General features: G+C 50.8%; 11 protein-coding genes across 11 annotated transcripts; 7 read left to right on the top strand and 4 right to left on the bottom strand.

The window, feature by feature from the left end:
* Nucleotides 1-20: 20 nt before the first annotated feature.
* Nucleotides 21-1,095, top strand: An04g06010 (uncharacterized protein; the record flags this gene model as incomplete). Its single annotated transcript, XM_001401927.1, has 2 exons — nucleotides 21-699; nucleotides 806-1,095. 2 exons carry the CDS (start codon nucleotides 21-23, stop codon nucleotides 1,093-1,095), a joined length of 969 nt encoding a protein of 322 aa, XP_001401964.1.
* Nucleotides 1,096-2,020: 925 nt separating this feature from the next.
* Nucleotides 2,021-2,825, bottom strand: An04g06020 (uncharacterized protein; the record flags this gene model as incomplete). The annotated part of the gene is made up of 2 exons (XM_001401928.3): nucleotides 2,021-2,058; nucleotides 2,120-2,825. 2 exons carry the CDS (start codon nucleotides 2,823-2,825, stop codon nucleotides 2,021-2,023), a joined length of 744 nt encoding a protein of 247 aa, XP_001401965.1.
* Nucleotides 2,826-4,034: 1,209 nt separating this feature from the next.
* On the top strand, nucleotides 4,035-6,383 carry An04g06030 (uncharacterized protein; the record flags this gene model as incomplete). Its single annotated transcript, XM_059747564.1, has 8 exons — nucleotides 4,035-4,115; nucleotides 4,176-4,298; nucleotides 4,357-4,437; nucleotides 4,506-4,641; nucleotides 4,695-4,807; nucleotides 4,867-5,201; nucleotides 5,253-5,663; nucleotides 5,720-6,383. 8 exons carry the CDS (start codon nucleotides 4,035-4,037, stop codon nucleotides 6,381-6,383), a joined length of 1,944 nt encoding a protein of 647 aa, XP_059600620.1.
* Nucleotides 6,384-6,800: 417 nt separating this feature from the next.
* Nucleotides 6,801-8,164, bottom strand: An04g06040 (uncharacterized protein; the record flags this gene model as incomplete). The annotated part of the gene is made up of 4 exons (XM_001401930.3): nucleotides 6,801-7,012; nucleotides 7,066-7,450; nucleotides 7,564-7,795; nucleotides 8,001-8,164. The coding sequence occupies 4 exons, from the start codon at nucleotides 8,162-8,164 to the stop codon at nucleotides 6,801-6,803; spliced, it is 993 nt and encodes a 330-aa protein (XP_001401967.1).
* A 956-nt stretch (nucleotides 8,165-9,120) lies between these two features.
* An04g06050 (uncharacterized protein) lies at nucleotides 9,121-9,702 on the top strand (the record flags this gene model as incomplete). The annotated part of the gene is made up of 1 exon (XM_001401931.1): nucleotides 9,121-9,702. One exon carries the CDS (start codon nucleotides 9,121-9,123, stop codon nucleotides 9,700-9,702), a length of 582 nt encoding a protein of 193 aa, XP_001401968.1.
* An 803-nt stretch (nucleotides 9,703-10,505) lies between these two features.
* An04g06060 (uncharacterized protein) lies at nucleotides 10,506-11,346 on the top strand (the record flags this gene model as incomplete). Its single annotated transcript, XM_059747565.1, has 2 exons — nucleotides 10,506-10,962; nucleotides 10,994-11,346. 2 exons carry the CDS (start codon nucleotides 10,506-10,508, stop codon nucleotides 11,344-11,346), a joined length of 810 nt encoding a protein of 269 aa, XP_059600621.1.
* Nucleotides 11,347-12,610: 1,264 nt separating this feature from the next.
* An04g06070 (uncharacterized protein) lies at nucleotides 12,611-13,024 on the top strand (the record flags this gene model as incomplete). Its single annotated transcript, XM_001401933.3, has 2 exons — nucleotides 12,611-12,712; nucleotides 12,812-13,024. 2 exons carry the CDS (start codon nucleotides 12,611-12,613, stop codon nucleotides 13,022-13,024), a joined length of 315 nt encoding a protein of 104 aa, XP_001401970.1.
* A 474-nt stretch (nucleotides 13,025-13,498) lies between these two features.
* On the bottom strand, nucleotides 13,499-16,274 carry An04g06080 (uncharacterized protein; the record flags this gene model as incomplete). Its single annotated transcript, XM_059747566.1, has 6 exons — nucleotides 13,499-13,561; nucleotides 13,617-14,086; nucleotides 14,123-14,558; nucleotides 14,625-14,794; nucleotides 15,002-16,178; nucleotides 16,242-16,274. The coding sequence occupies 6 exons, from the start codon at nucleotides 16,272-16,274 to the stop codon at nucleotides 13,499-13,501; spliced, it is 2,349 nt and encodes a 782-aa protein (XP_059600622.1).
* A 1,241-nt stretch (nucleotides 16,275-17,515) lies between these two features.
* An04g06090 (uncharacterized protein) lies at nucleotides 17,516-18,721 on the bottom strand (the record flags this gene model as incomplete). Its single annotated transcript, XM_059747567.1, is given in 3 exon segments — nucleotides 17,516-17,845; nucleotides 17,865-18,554; nucleotides 18,677-18,721. 3 exon segments carry the CDS (start codon nucleotides 18,719-18,721, stop codon nucleotides 17,516-17,518), a joined length of 1,065 nt encoding a protein of 354 aa, XP_059600623.1.
* A 503-nt stretch (nucleotides 18,722-19,224) lies between these two features.
* An04g06100 (uncharacterized protein) lies at nucleotides 19,225-22,139 on the top strand (the record flags this gene model as incomplete). Its single annotated transcript, XM_059747568.1, has 3 exons — nucleotides 19,225-20,257; nucleotides 20,500-21,202; nucleotides 21,422-22,139. The coding sequence occupies 3 exons, from the start codon at nucleotides 19,225-19,227 to the stop codon at nucleotides 22,137-22,139; spliced, it is 2,454 nt and encodes an 817-aa protein (XP_059600624.1).
* A 477-nt stretch (nucleotides 22,140-22,616) lies between these two features.
* Nucleotides 22,617-23,683, top strand: An04g06110 (hypothetical protein; the record flags this gene model as incomplete). Its single annotated transcript, XM_001401937.3, has 5 exons — nucleotides 22,617-22,930; nucleotides 23,074-23,185; nucleotides 23,363-23,379; nucleotides 23,543-23,573; nucleotides 23,669-23,683. 5 exons carry the CDS (start codon nucleotides 22,617-22,619, stop codon nucleotides 23,681-23,683), a joined length of 489 nt encoding a protein of 162 aa, XP_001401974.3.
* Between the last annotated feature and the right edge of the window lie 5 nt (nucleotides 23,684-23,688).

Consider the following 23,688-nt stretch of genomic DNA (forward strand, 5'->3'; position numbering starts at 1 on the left):
TAGCAACAACCACCACCAAAATGACCCGCCTCCCCCTCCCCATCCCAGCCCCTATCCCCCAGTCCTACATCCCCAGATCCACCCTCCGCACCATCCCCTCCACCACCCCCATTGAATACATCCTCGCCATCCTCTCGCGCGACGGCGGCGTCATCATCTCCGACTTTATCCCCAAAGAAGACCTCACTTCCATCGACACCGAACTCACCCCATGGACAAGCGCCCATAAACCAGCCTCGACCTCAGCAACCAACGGCGCCTTCACCACCATCCCCTCTCAAACAACCCTCATCCCGGGCCTAGTAGGCAAATCCCCCACCATAGCACGGATCTGCACCGACCATCCCACCCTCGAGGCCCTGCGCACGCGCATCCTCGTCGACGAATGGTGCATCAACCGCGAAGAGAGCGTCGAGCCGAACCGCCTCGACCCGCTACTCAGCCTCAGCGTGGCGATGAATATCGGGTACGGGGCGCCTCGACAGCTTCTCCATCGGGACGATAATGTGCATCATGTGCGGCATGAGTATCGTGAGTGGGAGTGGGGGTGGGGGGAAGTAAGTCAGTTTGGGTGTTTGATTGCCGGGTGTGATGTTAGTAGGGAGATGGGGGCCACGATGTTTGTTAAGGGGAGTCATCGGTGGGGGGATGAGAGGTGGGCGGAGGTTGATCATGAGAAGGGGGAGGTGTGTTTTGCTGGTATGTCTATTACCCCTTTCAGTTTATCATCCTTCTCTTGTAGAGCTGTCATTGATTGGTCTTCGGTTCGATTTTGGCTAATTCTGATGCTGGTGGGTATGGCCAGAGATGAAAGCCGGCTCGGCATTGATATTCCTTGCCTCGGCGTACCATGGGGGAGGACATAACTCGCTCCCTGGGACGGTGAGGAATATGTACGGGTTGTTCTTCTGTAGGGGACATTTGCGGACGGAGGAGAATCAGTTCTTGGCTATTCCGAGGAGTGTGGTGACCAAGATGAGTCCCAAGATGTTGGCGTTGTTGGGGTATAAGAAGCCGACGACGGCGTTGGGGATTGTGGATAATATTAGTCCCGATGAGGATATTGAGGGGGTTTGGGAGAGGGTGGTGCAGTGATGGTCTTTTTGGAGGGGTGGGTTTTGACTTGAATATGACAAGGATTGATCAATCAATGCGTTGTGGTATGGTGTTGCTGTTTGGAGACAGATCAAGGTGTAGATGTATATCTACTAGGAAATGGAGATGGTCAGCGTAATCAGTGCAGTTCAAGGGGGGTGTGAGGGATAGTATAGTCATAACGGAAGCTGGCAACCCATGTAGTACTGGGTAGATGTTGACGATGATGCATTGACGTCGTCTGACATGATAGATCTATGATATTCTGGGCATGGGTGGTACTGCCAGATGAGCACTGTTCATATACTATCGGATGAGGTGCAGAGAAAAGCCGGGGTATTGCAGGGATCGGACATGCCATCCGACATCTAATTTAGAGCTCGGCTCTAATTAAAGTCCCGAGGGAGCCGAAACGCTATTGCTGCATGTAAGCTCCATAGTCCTAGCGCTTGATTACAAGTTTATTAGGATCCTACGAGGTTCATTGTGGGGATTATATGGTCATTAAGTTTGTCGTTGTATTTCATGATCATCCTACATACTGCTCATGCAAGCCCGGGGTGGTTTCACGTTGTATGAAACTGCTCCAAGAGCTGGAAACATCGGGATCAGCAATGATGATGTTAGGTGATAGATATTGAATCACGGCTTGTGTCGCCGATCTTCAACATATGCTGTCTGCTTCGATGCTTCTGCTTCAGTGCATCAAATCATATGACAAAGTAAATATATTGCACAGTAGTGGGCTCTTTGCCCGGGAATCAATGATGTATGTCCAGCAATCAAGCAATAAAAGAAGGAATTATCCGAACCCGCCAAACCTGCCACCAGTAAACGCCGGCCAATGCACAAACGCGAGAAAACCCATGAATCCGCATGATTATGAACTCGAAATAGAAAAAGGTCCCAATTTCAGTTTCATAAATCAGACCATGAAGGATTCACCGCATCCACATTGTTCCTCTGCACAAGTATTACGTTAGCGACTGTTTCTGGGGTTTCCCGCGGACAAAGGGAAGCTTACTAATATTCGGGTTGCGGAAAACGAATCTCCTGCTCAGCTTGTCCTCCTGCCAGTCCATCTCGCTACCGATGATACTGAACAATGCCTTGCTGTCGATGAGAACTTTGACACCGTCCTGCTCCACCACTTCGTCGAAAGTGCCCGGCTTCTCCACGTACTCCAGGTGGTACGCGAGACCGGAGCAGCCACGGTTCTTCACACCGACTCGAATCAGCTTGGGGTTCGGCTGTGTGAGGAGTTTGCGAAGCTGCTCAATTGCCACGGGGGTCAGCTTCATCGCGGCCTTCCTGGCACGCAGCTTGCGCCGAGGCTTCTCAGTGGGCTTGGCGGCGGTCTTCTCGGCGGGAGCAGGAGCAGGCACGGGCTTGGACTTCTGGGCCTCGCTTTCCCGGAGGCTTAGGTCGGACAGGCCTTGCTGGCCGGGCATCTGGGGCTGAGAAATTTCACGGAAAGAAGGGAAGTCGGCAGCGATGGAAGTGTCAGGGTTGCCCGTGTTCCGGGGCGGCGGGAAGGAGGTGGGCAGCGAGTGAGGACGGTAGGCAGTGGCAGTTTGCAATTCACGCTTCGAAGACCGGTGAGCATTGCCGTATGAGGAGAATAGACGGCAAGTCTGCGTCGAGCGTCTGGAGGAGGACTGTCTGAGCCAGGTGAGGATCGTGGCGGATGATGTCACCGGCGAGGGCATGGTAGCTTTGCAAAGCGACATGTTGGGAGAATGTGATGTGTTTGATGAAGAGGATGCTCTATACTGCAGTAGGAGTAACGAGGAGCTGAAAGGTCATGGATCTAATGGTTGTGTCGTCGCTGAACGAAAAGGAATATGATGGAAAAGTGGAAGGTTGATGGAGAGTCGGAAGTTGAGTCTGTTTGGGAGGCGGAAAGACTGCCGGCGGTCGGTTAAAAGGTGCCAGGGCCAGGACCCGGCGGGCCAATCAGCGTTGAGGTGTTTCTACACAGCGACGGTGGCGCCACTGCTGTGGCCTCGAATGAACGCCTGATCGAGGCCGGGGTTGTTGGGGAACTGTCCGTTGCAATCTAAATGGCCCCTCTGTGACCCAGTGATCATGCAGCAGTCCCGTTTCCTTTCATTTCTTTGACTTTGTTCAATGCTGAGCTGGCCCTGCGATTGCTACTCCGCTTCTGTCATTGGCCGGACGTGCTCTTCACCGTCTTACTAACACGGCTGCCTGAGTAACCAGTCACCACAATGAGTAACTACCTCAGGCCGTAAGCCATGACTAATGGGTTTCTGCTTTGTTCGACGGATTAGTTAGGGGACAAGAACAATAATGAAGGACCCGGGGAGCTGCAGGGGAGAGTCGCTGATCCTTGTCTATGTGTGACTATGGGAAAGTGATTAAGCGCATGATCTATTCTTACTCTTTGTATGGGCGCATTCTATATACTCGTTGACAGTCTATCGATACCAGGTCATGCATCAATTTATTGCCACTGATAATTGATTCAACTAGTTTCACATGCCCCTGATTATGTCATCCTATGGTCGGCACGAGCAGAGGCACGTGTTGTCATTCCTGGAAGGAAACACTGCAACTACAAGAAAGTTAAGGGGCAGAATGTTGGAATATTTCAAATAATGCTAGAAGAGAGCAGGAGGTCTCGGCCTCCCCTGCTTTCAAGCAATCCAAAGCGAAACCGTGGCGCCTTCATACATGGACCGTGGCTGGTGGGGGAGCAGGGGTGTTGCGTGGCTGGTGTGGGCTGGCCCGAATAGGCAGAAAAAGAGAAATGGAAGTGGTGCTCGAATAAGCTGGCGACTACGTTTCATGTCCACTTCATGTCCCTCCCTCATCGGATAGTTATCGAATCTCATATTGGCTCTTTGACTTCCCATCTGTGATGCTGGCAGCGGTCCCATGTTCTATGCTGACCGCCACTTATCTCACCTAACGCAATGGAATCCCCCTTAACCCAACAAAGTAGACCCGAAACCTTCAAGCCTAAGATCGTGCAACTATACGAGAATCTATTCCAAGTATGTCTTTTAGTCCCCGCTGCGTCTACACAGTGCACTCCATCTGACACAGTTTCTTAGACCACCGACTATGCAGAGCCATCGGAGGGATTTTGGCGAGAGTTTTTCTTGTTGCCTCCGGATCGTACTCGGCTCACTACGGTCTTGAACCAGCTTAGTCCTGACGAGACCCTCAATTTACAGGTGCGTCATCAGTATACTTGGTCTATCATCAAAGTAGTCTTTGCTAACTCCGTATCAGATTCAAACACAGCAACTGTTTGCTCGCGCAATTCGCGAAGCTGCCTCCGCCTCCAGTCCGGTGGATTCCTATGCTTTAGAGGTATGTGCACTGGCCCGACAACCGTCATTCACTTTCTGACTATGATCTAGACCTTGACGATCTTCTTAGCATGTGTCCTGAAGAAAAAGTACACCAACCCCAGCTCGGATGTCATCACTGTTCTTGCGGGTCTCGATCATGTGGACCATGTGATTTCGAACTTTGTCACTGTCCTGGATGGCATCATCCGCAATGGCAGCAGCTGTATGTTTGCTCTAATAGAAAGCATCACCCAAACATGTATTAACCAATGCCAGTTGATATCCGGCTCAAGGCCATAAAAGCCGCCATCGCCATGACTAGCGGGGCGTACAAGACCAGTCTGGTCTCTTACTTTACACACCGGGACCTGTTTCCATCTCTCATGAAGGTTTGTCTCTTCCCAGTTTTCCCTATCCAAGCTAAATCCAAGCTAACCTTTTAAACAAGTTCGTCCAAGAAACAGAGACCCCAATGCAAATGTTCGAGCCATTCGTGCTTCTGGGTTTGCTGGCAAACTACAACAAGTTCGAATTCCAAAACCCCTACCAGCTGCGACTCGATGACTTTGTCAACGAGGCCAGTATCCAGAAGATTGCCAAGGGAGTCGGTCTCTCCTGTGGCGCTCTGCGAAACGGCTATGTTGCAGTGCAAGACGACTCTCCGGAGGGCTGGTCTCTCATTAGTACCTTGATGTATTTCGGATTGGGTGTACTTGCCCCGGGCAAAAAAGACAAAGCCGGCACACCAACGGCGGAAGAGGCCAAAGATCTGTTTGCAGCACTGTAAGTCTGTCCTAGGTTCCACAGGTGCCAAATCCCCCCTAACACTATCAGACCGGCCCAACAAGCAGCCATCCTCCTCGCCACCTACGACTTCATCAACGCCAACAAGCTCTTCGGCTACCATCTCATCAATGCGGCTCCAGAAAAGGACAACGAGGAGACGCCATTCGCCTCCTTCCTCTCCCTAACCTCATACCTCCTACAGCATGCCTACCGGTCCCCAAGAGTCGCCCACTACGCCGAGCTGAACCTTCTCACCCTGCGCATCCTCTCGGAAGACAGCACGCTATGCAAGCAACTCTGCAGCGAAGAAAGCAAGCGCAGAGTGCGCCTCTGCCGTCAAAGGCAACCATACCTACCCCTCGTCAACGGAGATCGAGTCTTAGTAACCGCCATCTTTGACATCCTTATCGACACCCTAACCCACAACCTCCGACGCCGACTCGACGTTAACCTCTACAGGTAGCCCTCTCCCTTCTGCCCCTCCTGAACAAGAAAAGAAAACTAACCGATTAAAGCCACTGCATATCCATCTTCCTCCGCCTCCTGACCTACCTCTCCATGAACAAAATCCGACTCACTTACCACTGGTCCGAACTCTGGCGTACCCTTCTCTCCCTCACGCGCTTCCTAACCACCTACGCCCCGGACCTAACCAGCAACCCACACATTACAACCCTAACCACCACCCTCATCAACCTAATTGCCTTCTGCGTCTCCTCCGGCGACACCTTCCTCCCGGACCCCCTCTCCTACGATGACCTCTTCTACAAGCTCGTCGAAACCGGCCCCATCATCACGCGTTTCCGCGACGTCTACAACTTCAAGGCATCCGCATCTGCAGGTGCTGGTGCAGATAGTAACAAAGAAGTCCACGTAGCTGCCATCGATACGCTGATTTCCGTCTCTACGCACTTCTATACGTTGTTGTTCGTGGATCCGGGTCAGAATGCCGAGGCGGCGGGGAAGAGTGGCGAGGCGGCGCCTGTGCCGGCGAACTTGAAGAAGAATTTGAGTCCTAGGGAGGTGCACCGGATTATCAAGCAAGGGTATGAGACGTTGAGTATTCAGCCGCCGGAGGGGTTGGGGGCATGGACGAGGTATCGTGAGGCGGATTGGAAGACGGAGTTGAAGAGGGCGGCGAGGTGTGCGGTTGATGATGCGAGGGGGTTGGTTGTCTAGGTTGCTTGTTGTCAAGTTGCTGCTGTTGTTTCTTTTTGTTTGCGATTGTTTGGCCGTGTTTCATGTCAGCTATTTGGGGTAGCGGATTAGATACTAGGTGATGGTAAAATCCAGTTTTTGTTGCTTGGTTCTCAGCTTTGTTATACCTCTGATGGGCCGTTTGATCAGTGCTTCCTGCGTTGAATCTTGAAAAAGTGATTGAAATTTCAGTTCCGCTAGCTGAGTGAGTCCAATTCTATCCTAATGGTACAGGAAAAGTATCATCGCCGTAACATACATAAAAGCAGCCTCAGTCTTTGCTAACCATTTGTCGCAGCCCAAGTCAGTCGAACGCAATCGAATTAAAATAAGAAAATAAATATGCTTGGAATAAAGGGGAAAAGGAAAAACACGCATAAGTAAATCAATGGTAAACGCCTAGACTAAACGCGATGTCGCGGTCCCAGGAGTCGGGTTTGGAACGCCGCGCGACTTTTCAATGTATTCATTGCTCGCAGTCATGTATCTCGTAGCGAAGTATCTGCTAGAGTTTTTGCTCAGCCAGATGGTGAACTTGGACAGTTCTTCCCGGAGTCTATTCGTCGACTGGAGGTCCATATTTGTCTGTGCAATCAGCTCGGGCATGGTTGCTATGAAGTATCCGTTAGCGACGTATGTAGTAGTTTGAAACAAAGAAACCTACCGAAAAGGCGAGTCAGATGCTCTGCACCGTAGATGTCAAGTGGTCCCTTGTCGGCGTAGTCACCCGAACCTGCCTCCCACTTTTTGCGGAGAGCCCGGTACTGTTCGCGTTCAAACCGGTATAAGAGGACCTTGTCAAGTGCTTTGTCGAAGTATTCGCGTACACCCATAACGACTTCTTCAAGGACATCCGTATCAGCCGAGCTTGTGCGTTTGGGCTTCTCCTCATTGACGTAGTCGTCCAGAATCTGATTGACCGGGGACTTGGCAGGCAAGGCCACGACTTGCTGGTTCTTAGTGACGTTTTCCCAATCGTCTACTAGGAGAGACTTCAAATTGTCTGGCATTACGATCCTTACTGAAGGCCGCACATAAAAGCTCTCCTCCTGTGATGACACGGTTAATATGTGTGATCAACAATACTGCCCCTTGTGCGCACCGTCACTGGCGGTGTGACAGGCTACAGGGAATATTGAAAGCAAAAATGCAGCAGACTTACCTTTTCGATATCGTTGTCACGGGCCCTCTTGGTTCCGCGGCCAGGCACTGAGGTTTGCCTTTCCTCGCTGCCTCGGGCGGAACTGCGGTCGGAGCCTCCCCTCTTCTTGACAGAGGCTTTGGTGCTCTTCTGACGGAATGCAGCCTCTGCCTCACGACGAAGAGTGGTGGCTAATTCTCTATTCTCCTCCGTAAATTTACGAAGGCGGTCTTGGGGAACCCAGTCATCCCAGCTGAATAGACAAAGCAAGCGTCAGCAAATGTGGCTCAGACAAGGACACCTCTCCGTTCCGCTGTGATGGTGGCTTCACCGGCAGAAGGAGAGGATGCGCGAACCACATCCTTCTGCCAGTTAGAGTAGAATTACGATCCCATCCCAAGTCAGAAGGTAGAGAATTGTGGTAGGATGATGGGAGGGTTGCACTAGGTTAGACGTACGTATTCTTCCAGCCCTTGTAGTGGACTAAGTACTCGTAGGGACTCTTACGGTCCTCTGGGTCCGTATGCCTCAGGTCAAGGATCTTGGCCTCGTACAGGATCTCATGGTGGAAACAGAGAACCCTTTCATCCTTCTGGTAGGTCATTTGGCTTGTTGGAGCCATTTTGAGATGAAGTGGTGCGTAGACAGATCAAGGGGTGTCTGCTGTCACTGAGGGGTAGGATGCTGTTAAAGCAAATCAAATCACCAGTCACAGGTTTCACCAGTCTGGGCGCGAGAAGAATCAAGCAAAGACACAGAGTAGCCTGGTGAGACAGGTATTTCAAGTCCCGTCAAGTCAAATTTGCCTCTGCAAAGCACGTGCACTGAGGTGATCAGGGACTGAAGCAGGCGAATAAAATAGCAAATATGCGCACACAAGCAGACAAGTGATGTGGCAGATGTAAGCCTTCACTAGGCCTTGCAGATAGCCAGCTTATAATGATTCTGGCTGGTTTGGAAGATAGTTGATTGGCTCCAATCAGTGTCAGAAACTCCAATATAGGACAGGAGCCGGCAGTCTCACAGTGAATGGCTGATTATTCCCTGATTTGTTTCGGGAATATGGCCTGAACAAGACGGAACACTCCAATCCAATGCCAAATAGAAGGGAGAACGGGGTTGCAGAAGTGGTGAGGGTTCAAAGCATGTCGCGGTTGGGACAAGAAGAGGAAGCGGAACGACTGGATGAGGAACGCGTCCAAAAGGGCAAGTCACGAACTTTCCCGGCTAGTTTTAATTGCTTTGCCCGCCGCCATCTCATCCTCCTGTTTCTCTCTTCTATCAACACCAGCAACTCATCATCAATTTATCTCGCTTACACCCCGGCTACGGTCGTTTACTTCAGTAAGCTGAGGGCTGTTATTTCATCATTATTTAAATCCAGCCACCTTGGTGTTCTGGTAACTTGATCGGCGCAAAAGACGCGATACACTCCGATTGAGAGTAACACAGCAGCGAAAAGGCAATATCGCCTCAAAAGGTGTACTGAAGAAAGCCTTCGAAGGGCAATTCAGCTACATTGGGTGTTAGCCTTATTTTGCTCGTTTGTTGACTTCGCCACTCTACTATTCAATCACTATGGCGCCTACGGAATCTTCAATTCTGGGCAATTTTCTGCTCTCACCGGCTCCTTTGCCGACAATCATGTCGTTACAGCAGTTTACGGAGCTCTTTCCAAAGCGTTTGCGGTCTCACCCGCATATTAGAGCGCTCTATCGCGAACTGCAAGAGCTCCGGGAAAATGACATGGACCTTGTTAACGGTAACATTGACAAGGAGGTTCGCCAAGGGGAGACCCAAAAGGCAGAGCTCCGGAAGTCCGTCGCCAAGACAGGTGTTGACGGACTCAGCTCTAGCGATCAGCGTGAGATGGATATGGATGTCCAGTTGTTCGGACAAACATCGTCTTCCGACTATCATTCACCTTCCAGTCTCCTGGATGCCATGGAGCAGGCCATATCAGACATTGACCGCCAGGTTTCTGAGACTGATGAGGAAGCAACAGCGATATTGGCTATGCTCAACAACACGGTCGGAGAAATGAGCGACTTGCGCTACGGCAAAATGCAGGGCCCCGCCGGCACAAGCGGCGAAGACATGGTGAATGAAGCCATCCGAGGCTTGGGTCATCTGGAAAATGCGTGCTACCGTAAAAGCTGAGCTCTATATGGCAGACGCATTACGTTTATCGAGGTTTATTTTCTCACCCCTCCACCTGCCTACTTGTCAGGCACGAATAACATAACCTGCCTGCCTGCTCGAGTTGCATTGGCCAGATGCCGCAAACCAACACTACAGCGCGGGTCTATACATTGTGTGAGACCAATGTACTCTCAGCAGGGCCTCGGCATCCTTGCGGACTAGACTCCCTAGAGTATTGGCAACCATTGACCGTTCATTTGGAGCCTGACCAACCGAAACCACATGTTTGTGGGGGTGAAGATCTGGACAGGACAACACTTAGCTTCAAAGGGCAGAACAAGCCAACCCAGTATGGCTTCCCTCATTGCATTATTTGAACAGGACGAAAGTTCTATTGGTGATTATGAAAGACTGGTATTACGCTGCTGCCCATTGACTTGGATGAAAATCGAAGACTCTGATGCAGGACGATACCCTATTCAGATATCAAATTGACGATCTGTCACTTCTGCTTCCCAGCTTCAGAGGACATAACATCTGTAGAATGTAGCTTGAAGACTACCTTGGCGTCTTTCAGATTGACTCTATAAGTTTGCAACTTCGAGAGCCGCCTTCGTGACACTACATCCCAAAAAGGAAATACCGATAAGATACGGAATTGGCGTGACGCGCTAATCTTAATCTCTCTTTTCGCGACCTCCAATTCCAAGACCAATTGCCACGCCCTCGATTTCCTACTTCATACACTTTCCTTACATCAAAAGCACGAGCCCAGGTAACACTCTATTTAAGAGTACATTCTTGACGACAAATATTTCAAAATGCCATCAATACCCCTCTACCCTCGCGCGTCTAATCCCTCCGCACGCGTCAACAATCCCCTCCCTCAGCTTCTGCGAACACCCTCCGGTCTCGCGCTTCTCGAGCTCCAAGGCACCATCAACCTTCCACCGCAAGACAACGTTGAAAACAATGAGTCGTCAAGGTCATCACCTGATGGCCCCAGCAATCCCAATGCTGCCCCCGTGTTCGAAACCCCAATCGGCAAGCTCATGTTCCCCGACTATTCTCCGCAGGTCACGGCACCAGACGATACGAAATGGATGAAGAGGGTCTATCTATACGTTGGACGGTATCAGCGAATGACAGGGGAGGTCAAAAAGCTACCACAGCCACTTGCAGTGGTGCAGCGGAGGCAGAAGGAACCGGGTGCGACGGCTGACGACAGAGAAGAGTTGGAGATTGTCGAGATCGTGAAGTACAAGATCTACTTTAAGAGTAGGCCGGAGCCTGTCAATGATATCTGAAGGAAAATCCTACGGAGCGGAGCCTGGTGAATCGGCGGTTTGGAGGTCTCGCATTGCGCAGGCTGGCTATGGACGCTTTGAACGCAGCGTATGGAGACAGATCATTCTCGTCAGTTGGAACTCGGGATTCTGTTCTAATTCGATCATAATCCATGATTCTGTCGAGCGTTTAGCGCCGAACGGACAATTCCGAGTCATATACTTATCGATCGCTGGACTTTATGCCCAGTTGTTTTGGTGGCGGAAATCGAGTCGGTCTCGCATACAAGTCGATGAGGGTGTCGAGCAGAACATTCCGGCTACTGCTGATTTCCGTCATCATCCATATATCTCTATTTGCGTTGATGGAATCTGATCTCCAATCGGATTCGCGGTTCTCCTGAGGAAAGGATTTGCATTAGTCCTCGCAAGCCTGTTCTTGACGTGTTCATATCACTCGATGCGCTGGGAATGTCTGGCAGAAGGCCAACTAATGCCTCTGGCACCCTCGGGGTATGATACATTCGCCTACCGGGGCCTCGATACTGGTTCTGAGGCAGTGTCTTTTGCGGTCTCTTTCTGTCCATTCTGCAGGATCCTTCCACACAAGGATGGAGATCACGATTCTGATGAACTAGTCAACTCCTAAACGGTGCGGGTACCCGGGCCCACGATGTTATCTCGGCCGTCACCCGACGGCGTGCACCTAGCATGGCCTTCCTGCACGCAGCGAACGCTTGCTGCAACAATTTGCGGCGACAGCTTTCTAATGACGGGCATGAGCTGTATAAAATAGAGTCCGATGCAGAGGCTCAATATTACGGCAACTTGGACGACAAGGGACATGAGCAACAGGTAGTGAATTCACCCCAAGCTATTTAATTCTATGTAATTCACACAACAACTATGTGTGCAACGAACCAAATAGCAATATTTTCGAGCATCTGATCACAAACAATCACTCCAGCTAAATTGATCGTCCACAAGTCTAAAGTAGGAGAAGTGGTGGCTAGTCTGGGGATATTCCGCCATCCCACAGACCCGAGAAAAGACATACCCGGGCGGAATTGGCGCGAGGAAAAGATTCCGCCACCCCATTCATTCCGTCTCTCGTATGCAAAACATCCTGCATGCACGCCTCCTGTCAGTTACACTGCAGTTGAACATTCATGCAGTTCCTCATGTAGAGAATACTCAATCAATTCAATCAACACTTCACAGCATTCGATGCCCCTGAACAAATCCGTGTAAATCTCGCACAAAGCCGATCCCCATAGATAACTTAGATCCGAGGGAACTACCCATCCGAACATCCGTCGGAAGCCGACACGAAGATCCATACACGCACACCCATCAATCCAATTCCCTTGTTTTCCAGCAATACCAACCAGTTCCTATTCTCTACGAATCTACTACTGAGAGAGGCCACGGCGCGTAATACTAGTATTACCCATATTACCCCGCAATACCCCCCCATCATCGGATATATCCATCCCATCAACCAGTATAAATACCCCTCCCTCCCTCTCCCTCCCACACCAGTCAAACCAAACCTCCCTCATATCATTCAATATTCATTGATTTTAATCAAAAAAATTTCAGTGCTCCTCCGAAGAACCTTCGCCACCTTCTCCCGCAAAATGGCTCCCATCGAACGCATCACCCTCTTCAAGATCCCCAATGACGCGGACCGCGATCGCGTCCTAGAGCAGTATAAGGTTTTGGCTAAGACGGCTGTTAAGGTATACCTCATCCTTTTTCTCCCTTTTACTTTGTTCCTATTTATATATATATATATACATACTACGTACATCTGCTAACGAGTAAGGGCTGCTATACAGGACGGAAAGCCCTACATTCTCAGCTCCGCCGCGGGAGCCTCCATCCCCGATGAGCGTAACCAGGGCTGGAATCTGTCTGTGAAGACGACGTTCGCGTCCCTGGAGGATATGGTCTACTATGATGAGCAGTGTGAGGCGCATAAGGCGTTGAAGGCGGTCGTTGGGCCCGTTAGGACGGATAAGTTGACGACGTTTTTCGAAAGTGTGTTGTAAATACTTCTCTTCTTCCATTTTCAATTTATGAGATATTATGTTTGTTATAGATGGAGAGTTAATACTGTCCTGTGATGGTTTTTTTCATTTGTGGTATACATCTATTGGTTCATGCTACTACTTCACATTTAAGTCTGTTCGGCACATAAAACAATAATATCATCATGTCACAAGGGGGAAAGGGACCAGTTCGGTATGTGTCATGAGTGCCATGTTGGTGTTGCTGCTGCCGATAACATAAGAGAGAACAACATTGATACAATTAACAAAGATAGTCATTCGCCCATGGTTGCCTTGAACTTGAACATGTAATTACCCAACAAGGCTTTCTCCCACTCGTGCCAACCGCTTAAATGTACAGATACTAACAGAGATGCAGTTAATCATGGCTGGGAACTGGGCGAAGAAAAGCAAAGCAGCGAAGCCAGGCAACACCCGCTAAAGTCAGGTTAGAATATATCTACATCCCACGGCTCAGTTGAGAGCCTTGCGAAGATCGCTCCATTTCTGTTTCAGGTTTTCGTGTTCGTCGTGAATCTGGTGCAATTTAGTTAGATGTCAATCACTCAATCGCGTATCAATGGCGACTTACCTCAGCCCATTTCATCTTAGCCTCGACCAGCTCCTTCTCCATCTCAGCCATCTGTTCGACCATCGACCGGTTCTCGTTCTGGACTTCCATATTGCGCTTCATGATGCGGTCCATCTCAGTCCGCAGCTTCTCCTCGACTTCGGCCGGTTGTTTATCCACAACGTTCTTCAGCTCGGTGACCTGCATCTTCATCGCATCGTTCATGTCCGTCAATTCTTCATTCTCCACCTTGAGATGCACCAGTTCGGACGCGAGCTGCACGTGCTCCTTGTCCGATGCTTCGGCCTGCTCCTCCAGTAGACGGATCCGTGCACTCTGAGTTGCAACGGTGTGCCGAAGGTTGTCTAGCTCCTGCTCACGCTCCTTCTCGGTCCGTACCATCTCCTCCCATTCCGCCGTGTACGCGCGGATCGTCTCAGGCTCGAGAGGGATGGCGCAAGCGTCCTGGACCATGATGTCGGCGCGGTAGACTTCCTTGTCCGCAGCCCCAGAGCTTCCAAAGAAACCAGACTCCAAGATAGATGATGCCGAGGGCTGCTTATCAATGTAAACGTCGAAGAGGCGCTCCTTCAAAAAGGTTGTTAACGGTGCCATGTCTTTCATGCCCAACAGCGTGTCTGCATTCCGGCGCATGATAGCCAGGGCAAACTTCAAGATGGTATTCTCAAGACCTTCTTCGAAGATGAGATCGTAGACGCGAAGAACCAGCTGGAGAGGGAATCGGTAGGCGAAAAGGGTCAGGAACCATTGTGTGGCATACAACTGAGGGGGTACGCCCCGCCGCCGGAGGTGACAATAGAGAGCCGGCTCCACGTCCTCCAGCAGGCGTTCGAACAGATATAAGCTGCGGTGGAGACCTGGCATGTCATGGATGAACAGCTCCCGCAGTCCGTACTGATTCATGAGCTTCACAAGGAGCGTGAATGCTTCAGCCTCGTCCATCTAGTGAGATATTAGCATCAGCAATCATGTTCTTCATGTTGTAGTAGACAGGTAGCGGCTGCTCACGTTGAATAGCAATGGCATCACAATGAAGTTCATTCCCTGGGCATATCCCACGGCCTCATCGTACAAGGCGTATGCCTTACAGAGCCCAAACAATCCCTCCTGGTTTCCTTGCGACACGAAGTAGCGTGAGTAGCTCGTGCGAGCACCAAGGTCACGACGAATAGTCTTCTCTAGCTTCAAAAGTGCGGCCGCTTCCTCTTTGGCCTTCTTTTTTCGAGCCGTTTCGTTTGCGGCCTGCTCTTTGGACAGCTTCTCAGCATCCAATTCCTGGGAAGGACTTGAGCCATTGACGGAGTGGGCCACCGACGCAGAACGCTCCGATCGGACGGACGAGCGGGATGAAGAAGCGGTTGAGTCCTTCTCTCCGTTGATGGTACCATTGGGGCTGCTCTGCTTCTCCTTGTCTGTGCCACGGGCAACGAGCTCCCGGTATACTTCTTCAAGCTCTGGATTTCTGCTGTCGGCCAGAACCTGCCAAATCACTCCACGAATAGTTTGTGGAATTCCCCGTTTGATAGCAGCATTCAGTTCATCCGAATTTGCCCCCTTCAACGCTTGCGCACCATTGTTGACCAGTTGCTGCCAGAGCTCCCAGTCTACCGGCGCAGACGCGTCGGTCGCGGAGGTCGAAAAACCCGCAACAGTTCCGGGGGCAAGCTTAGGGTTGACCGTTGATGCCCCATTAGGCGGCGACGTCGCCCGAGGGGCGGCCGCAATACCATTCTCCCCTTCTTCCGGTATGCTGGGCGGAGGACTTCCGGCAGTAAAACTTGCACGTCCCGACGCAACGCTGGCCTCGTCATTCTCGGACACGAGTCCTTCCTCTCGCAACCTGAGCTGTTTAAACTGGTCCTTGAGGCTGCTGCGCCTCGGCTTTCTATGGCCTAGACCATCCACATCCTCCCCATCGTGGTGACGACCCATTTCCGGATTGCTCGCGATAGTTGATATGGATGCAGCCGTATTCCGACGTGGTTGTGCCGGAGGCGACTTGGCGTCCTTTCCGCCCGACGAACTTCGAGAAAGCCATGCAAAGGGGCTGGTAAACGATCGAGTTGGCGGAGGGGGTGGAGCAACAGGAGCTTGGTTCTTCGCGGCAGAAGCATTGGATGATCCCTGCAGGCGCGAACTGTGGGACGATGTGGAATCTCTAGATGATAACGGAGGAGGGGTACCGGAGTTGAGCTCCTGGCTCAACGGCTGGTTTTCAGTCGATTCATCGTCTTTGTTGCTACCGGCAAGGTTCACGTCGTCGAGAGACGTTGTTGATAGCCTGTGCGCAGTCAAGAGAGGAGATTTTTGCGGTTTCTGTTTGCGAGGAGTATCCTCCCCTTCTGATTGTTTCCCCACGCTAGCATCATCTGTATCCTCGGCCGTTTCATGGTCTTCGTGAGAAGTCGTTGGTAGCAGGGGAGCTTCCGTCAATTGAGGCGTAGCAACATTCGATCCGCTCGGGGGGCTGTCTGTCAAAGACCGTGTGGAGGAGCTTTGGGGAATGGAAACGTTCAGATTGCCGTGCAAGTTCGGGGCTTCGGGCGCATCGTCAAAGGAATCCTGGTGCGAATAAGATTATGAGTCTTTCTTCGTGATCGCCAGGTTTTGGTGAGAATAGCTTACACCCTCGTACTCTGCGCTGTTCCTAGAAGACATATTGGAACCCGACCACCTGGGAGGGTGTCCACTAGGTGAAACCAGCTGGTTTCTTCAATCCAATTTCGATCAACACGAGCGAGGCGGCAGATACGAAGTTCGATGTGTTTGATGAAGTCCAAACAGCGATTATTCCATGATAAGGACAGAGGATGACGAAGAAAACTGGGTGTGTTGAGCGGAAGCCACAGGCTGTAGCCGAATTGTAAATTGAGAGGGAAGGGGGAGAGGTTGGATAAGATGGGATGATGGGATGGAATGGACCCAGAACCAGCGGGTGGAATTCCGGACTTGTACCACGGGACTGGCAGGGGGAAAGATGCCCGCAATGGATCCAGGAGGGATGGAGAGTGGACAATGAAGATTCCCTCCTTCTTTTGCTCCCGTCGGCAGAACAAGAAGGTCAAGCAGAGAAGAACAATGTCAAATCACCGTTGCTGAGGAAGAATGAAAGTAAGTAAAGTAGTCCACGGGAGATCCCCTGGCAAAGAAGATGGGGCTTGGCGAGACTCTCTGGACCCCGTGATTCGGATGCTGCCTTCCCCCTTAAACTACTACTAATGATACTAAATAAACATCCCACTGGCAGGCGCTTCTTAAGTCAACCACTAGTCTGACTACATACGACTTAGTCCCTTAGCCAGCCGGCAATAAGGACGTATCAAGCAAGCAGTGTTGGTGCTAGTGCTGGGGGGAAGGGGGGGGGGGGGGGGGGAAAGGAGAGAGAGAGAGAGAGGAGAGGCTGTTCCTTATGCAAAGAAAACATCTCCACAGCCATGCTCGGTTAGGAGAGAGTAAAGGCGGGCTGGCCGGCGGTTCGACAGGTTACTTCTACACTACGTCTGTACTCACAATAATTCTGTGGTCGGGATTTATCGACAGGCGATGCGCGGGTTCCTGCCAGGTGAACCACTAAATGCCTCCGGGGCTGCATTATTGCGATTCTCCCGCCCGCGGAGGCCAGCATTCCCGTGGACACTTGTTATTCTGAAACTCACCAACAAAAATCCATCGCGGTGGTTGGTCCCACTATGGAGCAAGTGCTGCAGCTGCTGCCCATCATCTTCCTGTCCGTCCCATGTCCACCACCGATCATCGCACAAGAGGGGGGAGAAAAAAGCAAGGAAAAGTAAGTTGAAGATCGGAAAATCTTCCATTAAACAAAGCAAAAAATTATTCCCCCCGCAGATGGCGTCTATAGATTACTATACATATCGCATCGGTAAGGGGTGGTGACTGGCTCAGCGGCTGAGGGAGTGTTCCAAATCCAGCCACCGTTGGAGTCGCAGCGGGTCCAGCTTCTTCAATTCCGACAGCCAATGCTGGACCTTCTTTTTCGTCTCTCCACTGGGCGCATTTCCCTCCACCTTCCAGGCCAACATCGTACAATCGATCAATGCTTGGTAAATATACTTGCAATCCTCAGCTCCATCCAACATCTCTTGAATCTCGTCGATTTCCTGTCGCAGGTAATCGAGGCGTTCGGCATCACTCAAGTGCGGTGCCAGCGTCTGGTCCGCCACGGATGGATCAAAGACGCACATTAGGTTTTGATGATAGAACCATAATGACTGGTCATACGGGTCACACAGGGCACGATGGATCAAGTCCAATTCTTCCAGTATGATATGTCAACACACATACTCGTACGCTGTCTCCAGGCCACGCAGATGACAAAGGGGATGACGTACCATTGTCAAGCATCGCTTTTCGCTCCACGTCGCTAGCGGATTTCTCGTTCAACATGCGCTGAATGAGTTTCGTGCGATAATGCCAGGCCGAGAAGTTGGAGAGGTTAGCGCCAATCATCTTCTTTGCATATTCGTACTCTGTCTGCGTCATCTGTTGCCCTTCCTGCTCCTCCGATTTGAGCTCTCGCAGCGTCTCTACGACAAAGCGTCTGTAACCCCAGCCGTGGAAGTTTCTGCTGTCTAGGGTAAGCATCTTCCCTACCAGTCCCAGTTCTTCCTGCCAGAATTTTTGCGCAGCAGGTACTGGAAGCAGACGCTTGGCTTCATCCAACAGCCAAGTACGGTAGTTCCATATCCAGTAGCATTTGGGAAAGCTACGCAGGAGGGGAACCGTGAATAGTAGGTCATTCTTGATTAGTGTCGCAATCTGCTCAGCAGCTGCTTCGTTTGAGCCAGCTGAAGCTGCTCGTGAGAATTCATTGCGCAACACCTGGCGCCGATAATTCCAAACGGTATAGTACTCCGGGTTGCTGGTCAGTAGTTCGGCTATTTTCTCTAGAGTCTCTGGCGTATATTGTTGTTCCGCGATCTAGTTAATCACCATCAGCTAGCGCTGGCGATAGCTTGTTTCTTGCATGTGGTCTACCTTCTCGCGGACCGATTGATCAAGCTGGCGATATTTCTCGATTTTCTGAAGTTCTTTCTGCCGACCTTCTTCGGTCTGCTCGCCTTGGAGCGAGTAGCGGGGAATCCCATGCTGCCCGGCGGTTAGCGAAGGGTGTGTGTGGTGCCTAAGGGAAAGGTGTCATTACGGCTGCCATGCCGAAAAATGCTTCTTCTCTAAGATTGCGCGCGTAACGAGGAGGACAGTGGACAATGTACAGTGAGCGGAACTGGCAAAGTCAGGAGAGGAGGCCGCACTTTATCGATAAGAATACTTGAAGGAGTCGATGCGGTTGCCTGAATGGGGAAGCCGCTGCCACCTTCCCGATCCAGAGCCAGTCACGTGCCCTGTATACTTCTCCAAGTCTTCTCGAGGTTGTCCATCACACATTCCCATGTTATCTGTTTTCTAGTGATCCATCTGTCATGCAATTGGCTATCGCTATACTTGTACAGCATGGCAGCCCTTCGATAAAGTCTCCTCATTCATTCATTCTTTCTTTCCACAACACACCCACATTTATCCTGGCATACATTAAGGACATTTGAGCAACGAGATACCGATTTGTGACTGGGTCCGGAGTGCCAGTAAAGCAATGAATCACTCTACGACCCACTCAAGGAGAAGCTCTATCTTAGCAGGTGAGAAGGATGCTTTTCCAGAGCCTCGACCCTTCGATTCAACGGGTCGGAAACGCAACGCTGTGGCATCCACATATCTTAATGCTCACACTCCACCGCAACTAGCGCCAATCACTCATTCTAAACTTAACTTAAACACTCTTTCAGCAGGGGAGCCAAAGGGCAAGGGCAAGTCTATTGAAGAGCGCTCCCAGTCTCCGCGCAGGGTAGCTAGAAGTTTTGAATCTCGCAGTGATGTAACTCACACTTCGACGAAGAAACACCAGAGCCTCAAGTTCCCAGGGCCAGTCAGAAAAAGCCACAATAGGATCAGGAAGACTATCGCTCTTGAAACGCTTGGTATTGACCGGAAAGGTCCGGTACTGCCGGATAGGTTCATTCCCAGACGAGAGAATAACATTACCCCGTCGACACCCTTCCGGGTAGGGAAGTGTACCCGAGAACTTTCTTCGGAGGAGAGGCTTCTACGACAACGTTTACCAAAAGAGGATCCTTTCCTGCCAACACGTTCTGGAAGATCTATTAGCGCACCAAGAATACCATCTGATCGTATATGCAGTACTCATTATGGCCCTCATCTCGTCATCGACCCGGCCGTTCCGAGCAGCGATTTCGCCCATGGTTCAAGGGACTTTTCCCGACAAGTCAGCAATGGGGCTGTTTGGAACGTGGGAGGAACATCAGCTGCACTAGGTCGACGGTCCATGGCGACTCCTAATGGTTCGGGTGGGCAATTTGCCAGTGGAACGACTGCCCCGATGTTTGCTGCCAAATTCCTGCCCCATGTTGCGTCGACAGAGGAGCGTGAGAAACATAAGTCCAGAGTGGCTCTTGCCTTGGATATTGACCCAGCAAGGAGGCTTCTTAAAACCTGCAAGCTTTGGCATTTGCTTGAGTCTTTACCAAGCCCGTCATCACCAGACTTCGAGAAATATTCTCCGTTTGTTTGGAAGGATAATGCTTGGAGACGGGCAGAGAAATACCAGTGTAAGTGACTCCTTTGGGGTTATAGAATATGACTGTGGGCAACAGCGATTGTGGTACTTTGTTATGAAAGAGGTGGAGAGATCCTTTGTTTTTCAACCCAGAAGATCTATGATACCATATCTTTGCCACATATTCCATCATCTAATCAGTAAGGCTACCGACTAGCGGCACTAACCCTTCATGCCTCTACCGTGAACTTGGCTTACAGCATATGTCAACTAACTGTTGGATTTGACTTATAGGGATGGTTGTACCAAAGGAGGGTGAGAGGGTGGTCCCGAACCGCCCTTTTCGCATCCTGGATGCTCCCCTCCTCCGAGACGATTTCTATTGTTCGACATTAGCATACTCATCCACGTCCGGCATACTTGCTGTCGGCCTTGGCCATCGAGTCTATCTATGGTCTGAGCATCTGGGTGTGCAGCATCCGCCACTCAGTGACCAACACCCCTCAAACTACGTGACATCACTTGCGTTCTCCTCGGAGAACGGTGGAAAAAGCATTCTGGCCGTTGGGAGACAGTCGGGTATGTTATCTCTTTGGAGTACATTCGATTCTGATGTCCGTTTCGAGATAAGCCATCCAGATTCTATAACTTGTCTGGCATTCCGGCCAACAAAATCCCGGAGGTTATCAGAGAGACTTCGCCACCTTGAGGTCGATGTTGAGGACCTCGCTGTAGGTGACGATCTTGGGAATATCTGGTACTACTCTGTGGAATGGCCTGATAATGAAGAATGGGATGAATACGACTTCAATGGATCCATGACTTTACTCGCCAAGATTACGGCCCATACGCAGCAAATCTGCGGCATTACTTGGTCCCCTGAAGGGTCCTATCTTGCAACGGGAGGGAATGACAACTGCTGCTTGCTCTTCGACCTCCATGATATTCTTCCTCCACGGGAGCACAAGCCTTCGTCCCAGGATCACACACCACATCAGTCGCGTCAATCGGAAGGCACAGAGTGTACAGGCACGTTTACTTGCTTTGCTGCGAGTGCTAGCAAACGGCTTTTTCGAAGGCGCAGTCTTATTAGTCACCTACTTCCGCCCTGGGCTTTTTCCAGCGCGAAGCCACTGTATTCTTCTCTCCTCAATCATACTGGGTCATTGATCTCCGGTGGTGATCGAACCGTCCTGGTCCCGTCCAACCGTCAAAGACATCGGCTGGTCCATGGCGCCGCGGTCAAGGCTATTGCATTTGCCCCTTGGCAGCCGTCTCTTTTGGCTACCGGAGGCGGGTCAAACGACCGAGCCATTCATTTCTACCACGCCCCGACGGGCGCCTGTCTGGCCACGATCAATGTGTATGCCCAGGTGACCAGCTTGATTTGGAGTCGTACCCGACGGGAAATTGTTGCCACATTCGGATTCGCACAGCCTGAGCATCCGTTCCGCATCGCAGTATTCGCCTGGCCGAGCTGTGAGCAGATCGCCGCGATTCCTTGGGGGCCGCATGGGAGTAGTTGGGACAGCCCTGAAAGCGACATGATTGACTGTGGGCGTGCACTCTGCGCTGTGAGTTATCCCGGCCGTCCTCGCGACTGCGAAGACCACAGACCGGATCAAGAAAGCCGTTCTCCCACATCGATGGTGATGCACGACCGACTAGCTGAGCAGAGTCGGAGCGAGCCCGGCCGACGGAGCACCGTTCGGGAAGTTGTACGACCTCGCGCCAGAGAGGGGGGTCTCTGGTGTTCGCGCACGGTGCAGGAAGGCTGCATCATTGTGGCTTCCAGCGACCAGAGTGTCAAATTCCATGAAGTATGGAGCGGACCTAAACGAGGCGCGGCAGTTGTGGCCGGACCTCTGGGAGGCAGTGGCATTCTCGAAGGGCTCGAAGGGCTGGAGATCATTGGGGACGAAATCATCCGTTAATATGCATTGCAGCGCGCACATATCATTATCGATATTAATTAGGTTGAGACTTCGAAGGACTCGACTATTACTATTACACGAAAGCCAGGTGTACCTAGATACTTAGTTGCATTGTTAGATTTCAACAATAGACCGTCGCTGGTCGAAAGAAAGCTAGAAAACCGGACCGGTGCGCAGATCATGCTTGATTCGGGGGTTGTGCATATCTAATAGCGCCTCTTACTTGACTCAAGCTTCGATCGCCATATCGTGCTCGATGCTGAAGAAGTTCCCACTTCTGGAACTCTCAGTTAGAGGGCTGCAGAAAGTTATTGAACAATAAATGAATGTCCACCTGCCCTGCTCCCTTCCCAGCATACCAACCATTCCTCCCTCTCCTAATACTTACCTTGCACAGTACGCCTGCATATAAACCCAATAATTACCCCATCAACATCATATACCATCCAATAAATCATAAATCATAGCCCATCCACTATGCCTCTCCTCCACACCCTCCTAACCACCTTCCTGGCTGCATCCACCACCGCCCTCGCAGCATCACCCAACCCCACCACCACCAGTAGTACTACGACCACCTTCCCCAACACCCTCAACATCACCACCCTCACCGCGCACAACAACCAATCCGTCCTCGAATGCTGGGCCCTCGACCCGGGCTACTCCACCTCCGCCCAAGCCGGCGTCTCCGGCACCGCCATGCTCAATCTCGGCCCCGTCACCAGCAACGCAACTAACCTCCTCATCCCCGGTGAATATAATGGCGGCCTCCATAATGCTCCCACAATTCAGTACGAATAACCCCCCTTTTTTTACCAACCATGATTACCCTCTTTCCTCTTTTTTCTTCTAGGAATCAAATATAAATACATAAATGTATACACAAAGTATATATTTTCTAATACAATAATAATAATGATAATGATAATAACAGATGGGTCATCTTCCTCTCCGGCGTCGCGCACATCACATTACCGAACTCGACGGACGAGGCGTGGATAGTCGGGGGTAAGAACGGGGCGATTCTGGCGCTGGATACGGCGGAGGTTAGTGCTTTGGGGCATTCTACTACTTATCCGACGGAGGAGAGCACCGTGGTGTTGGAGGTCGCGTTGAAGGAGATTCCCGGGCATAGGGTTTTGCATGGGGGGGCTTGTGGGGAGGAGGAATTGTTGTAGATAATAGTTAGTAGTTTTTCGGTTGTTTACTAAATAAGATGTTAGATAGTATGGTTATCATGGTATGAATTACTGTTTGGGAGTGGGTTGGTGGTGGTTGTATAGTATAGTAGTAGTCACTATGTTATTATTATTATGGGTAACTCTCGGTAACTATATATATAAGTACACAACTGTAGGTAAATTGTACTAGACTGTCAACGATCTTTGTATTACCATCCTTAGTACACACTCTCAGGCTTGCTATGAGGGAGTTGTATGTTCAATAGGGGTTATGTATTGTTTACTACTGGTAGTGCAAATACTACTACTATATCTTGGAATCAAATGAATCATAATATATATTCATAGTACTCCGCTCCTTAGCCCTC

This window comes from Aspergillus niger (genome assembly GCF_000002855.4).
Source record: "Aspergillus niger supercontig An04".
NCBI classification, from domain to species: Eukaryota; Fungi; Ascomycota; class Eurotiomycetes; order Eurotiales; family Aspergillaceae; genus Aspergillus; species Aspergillus niger.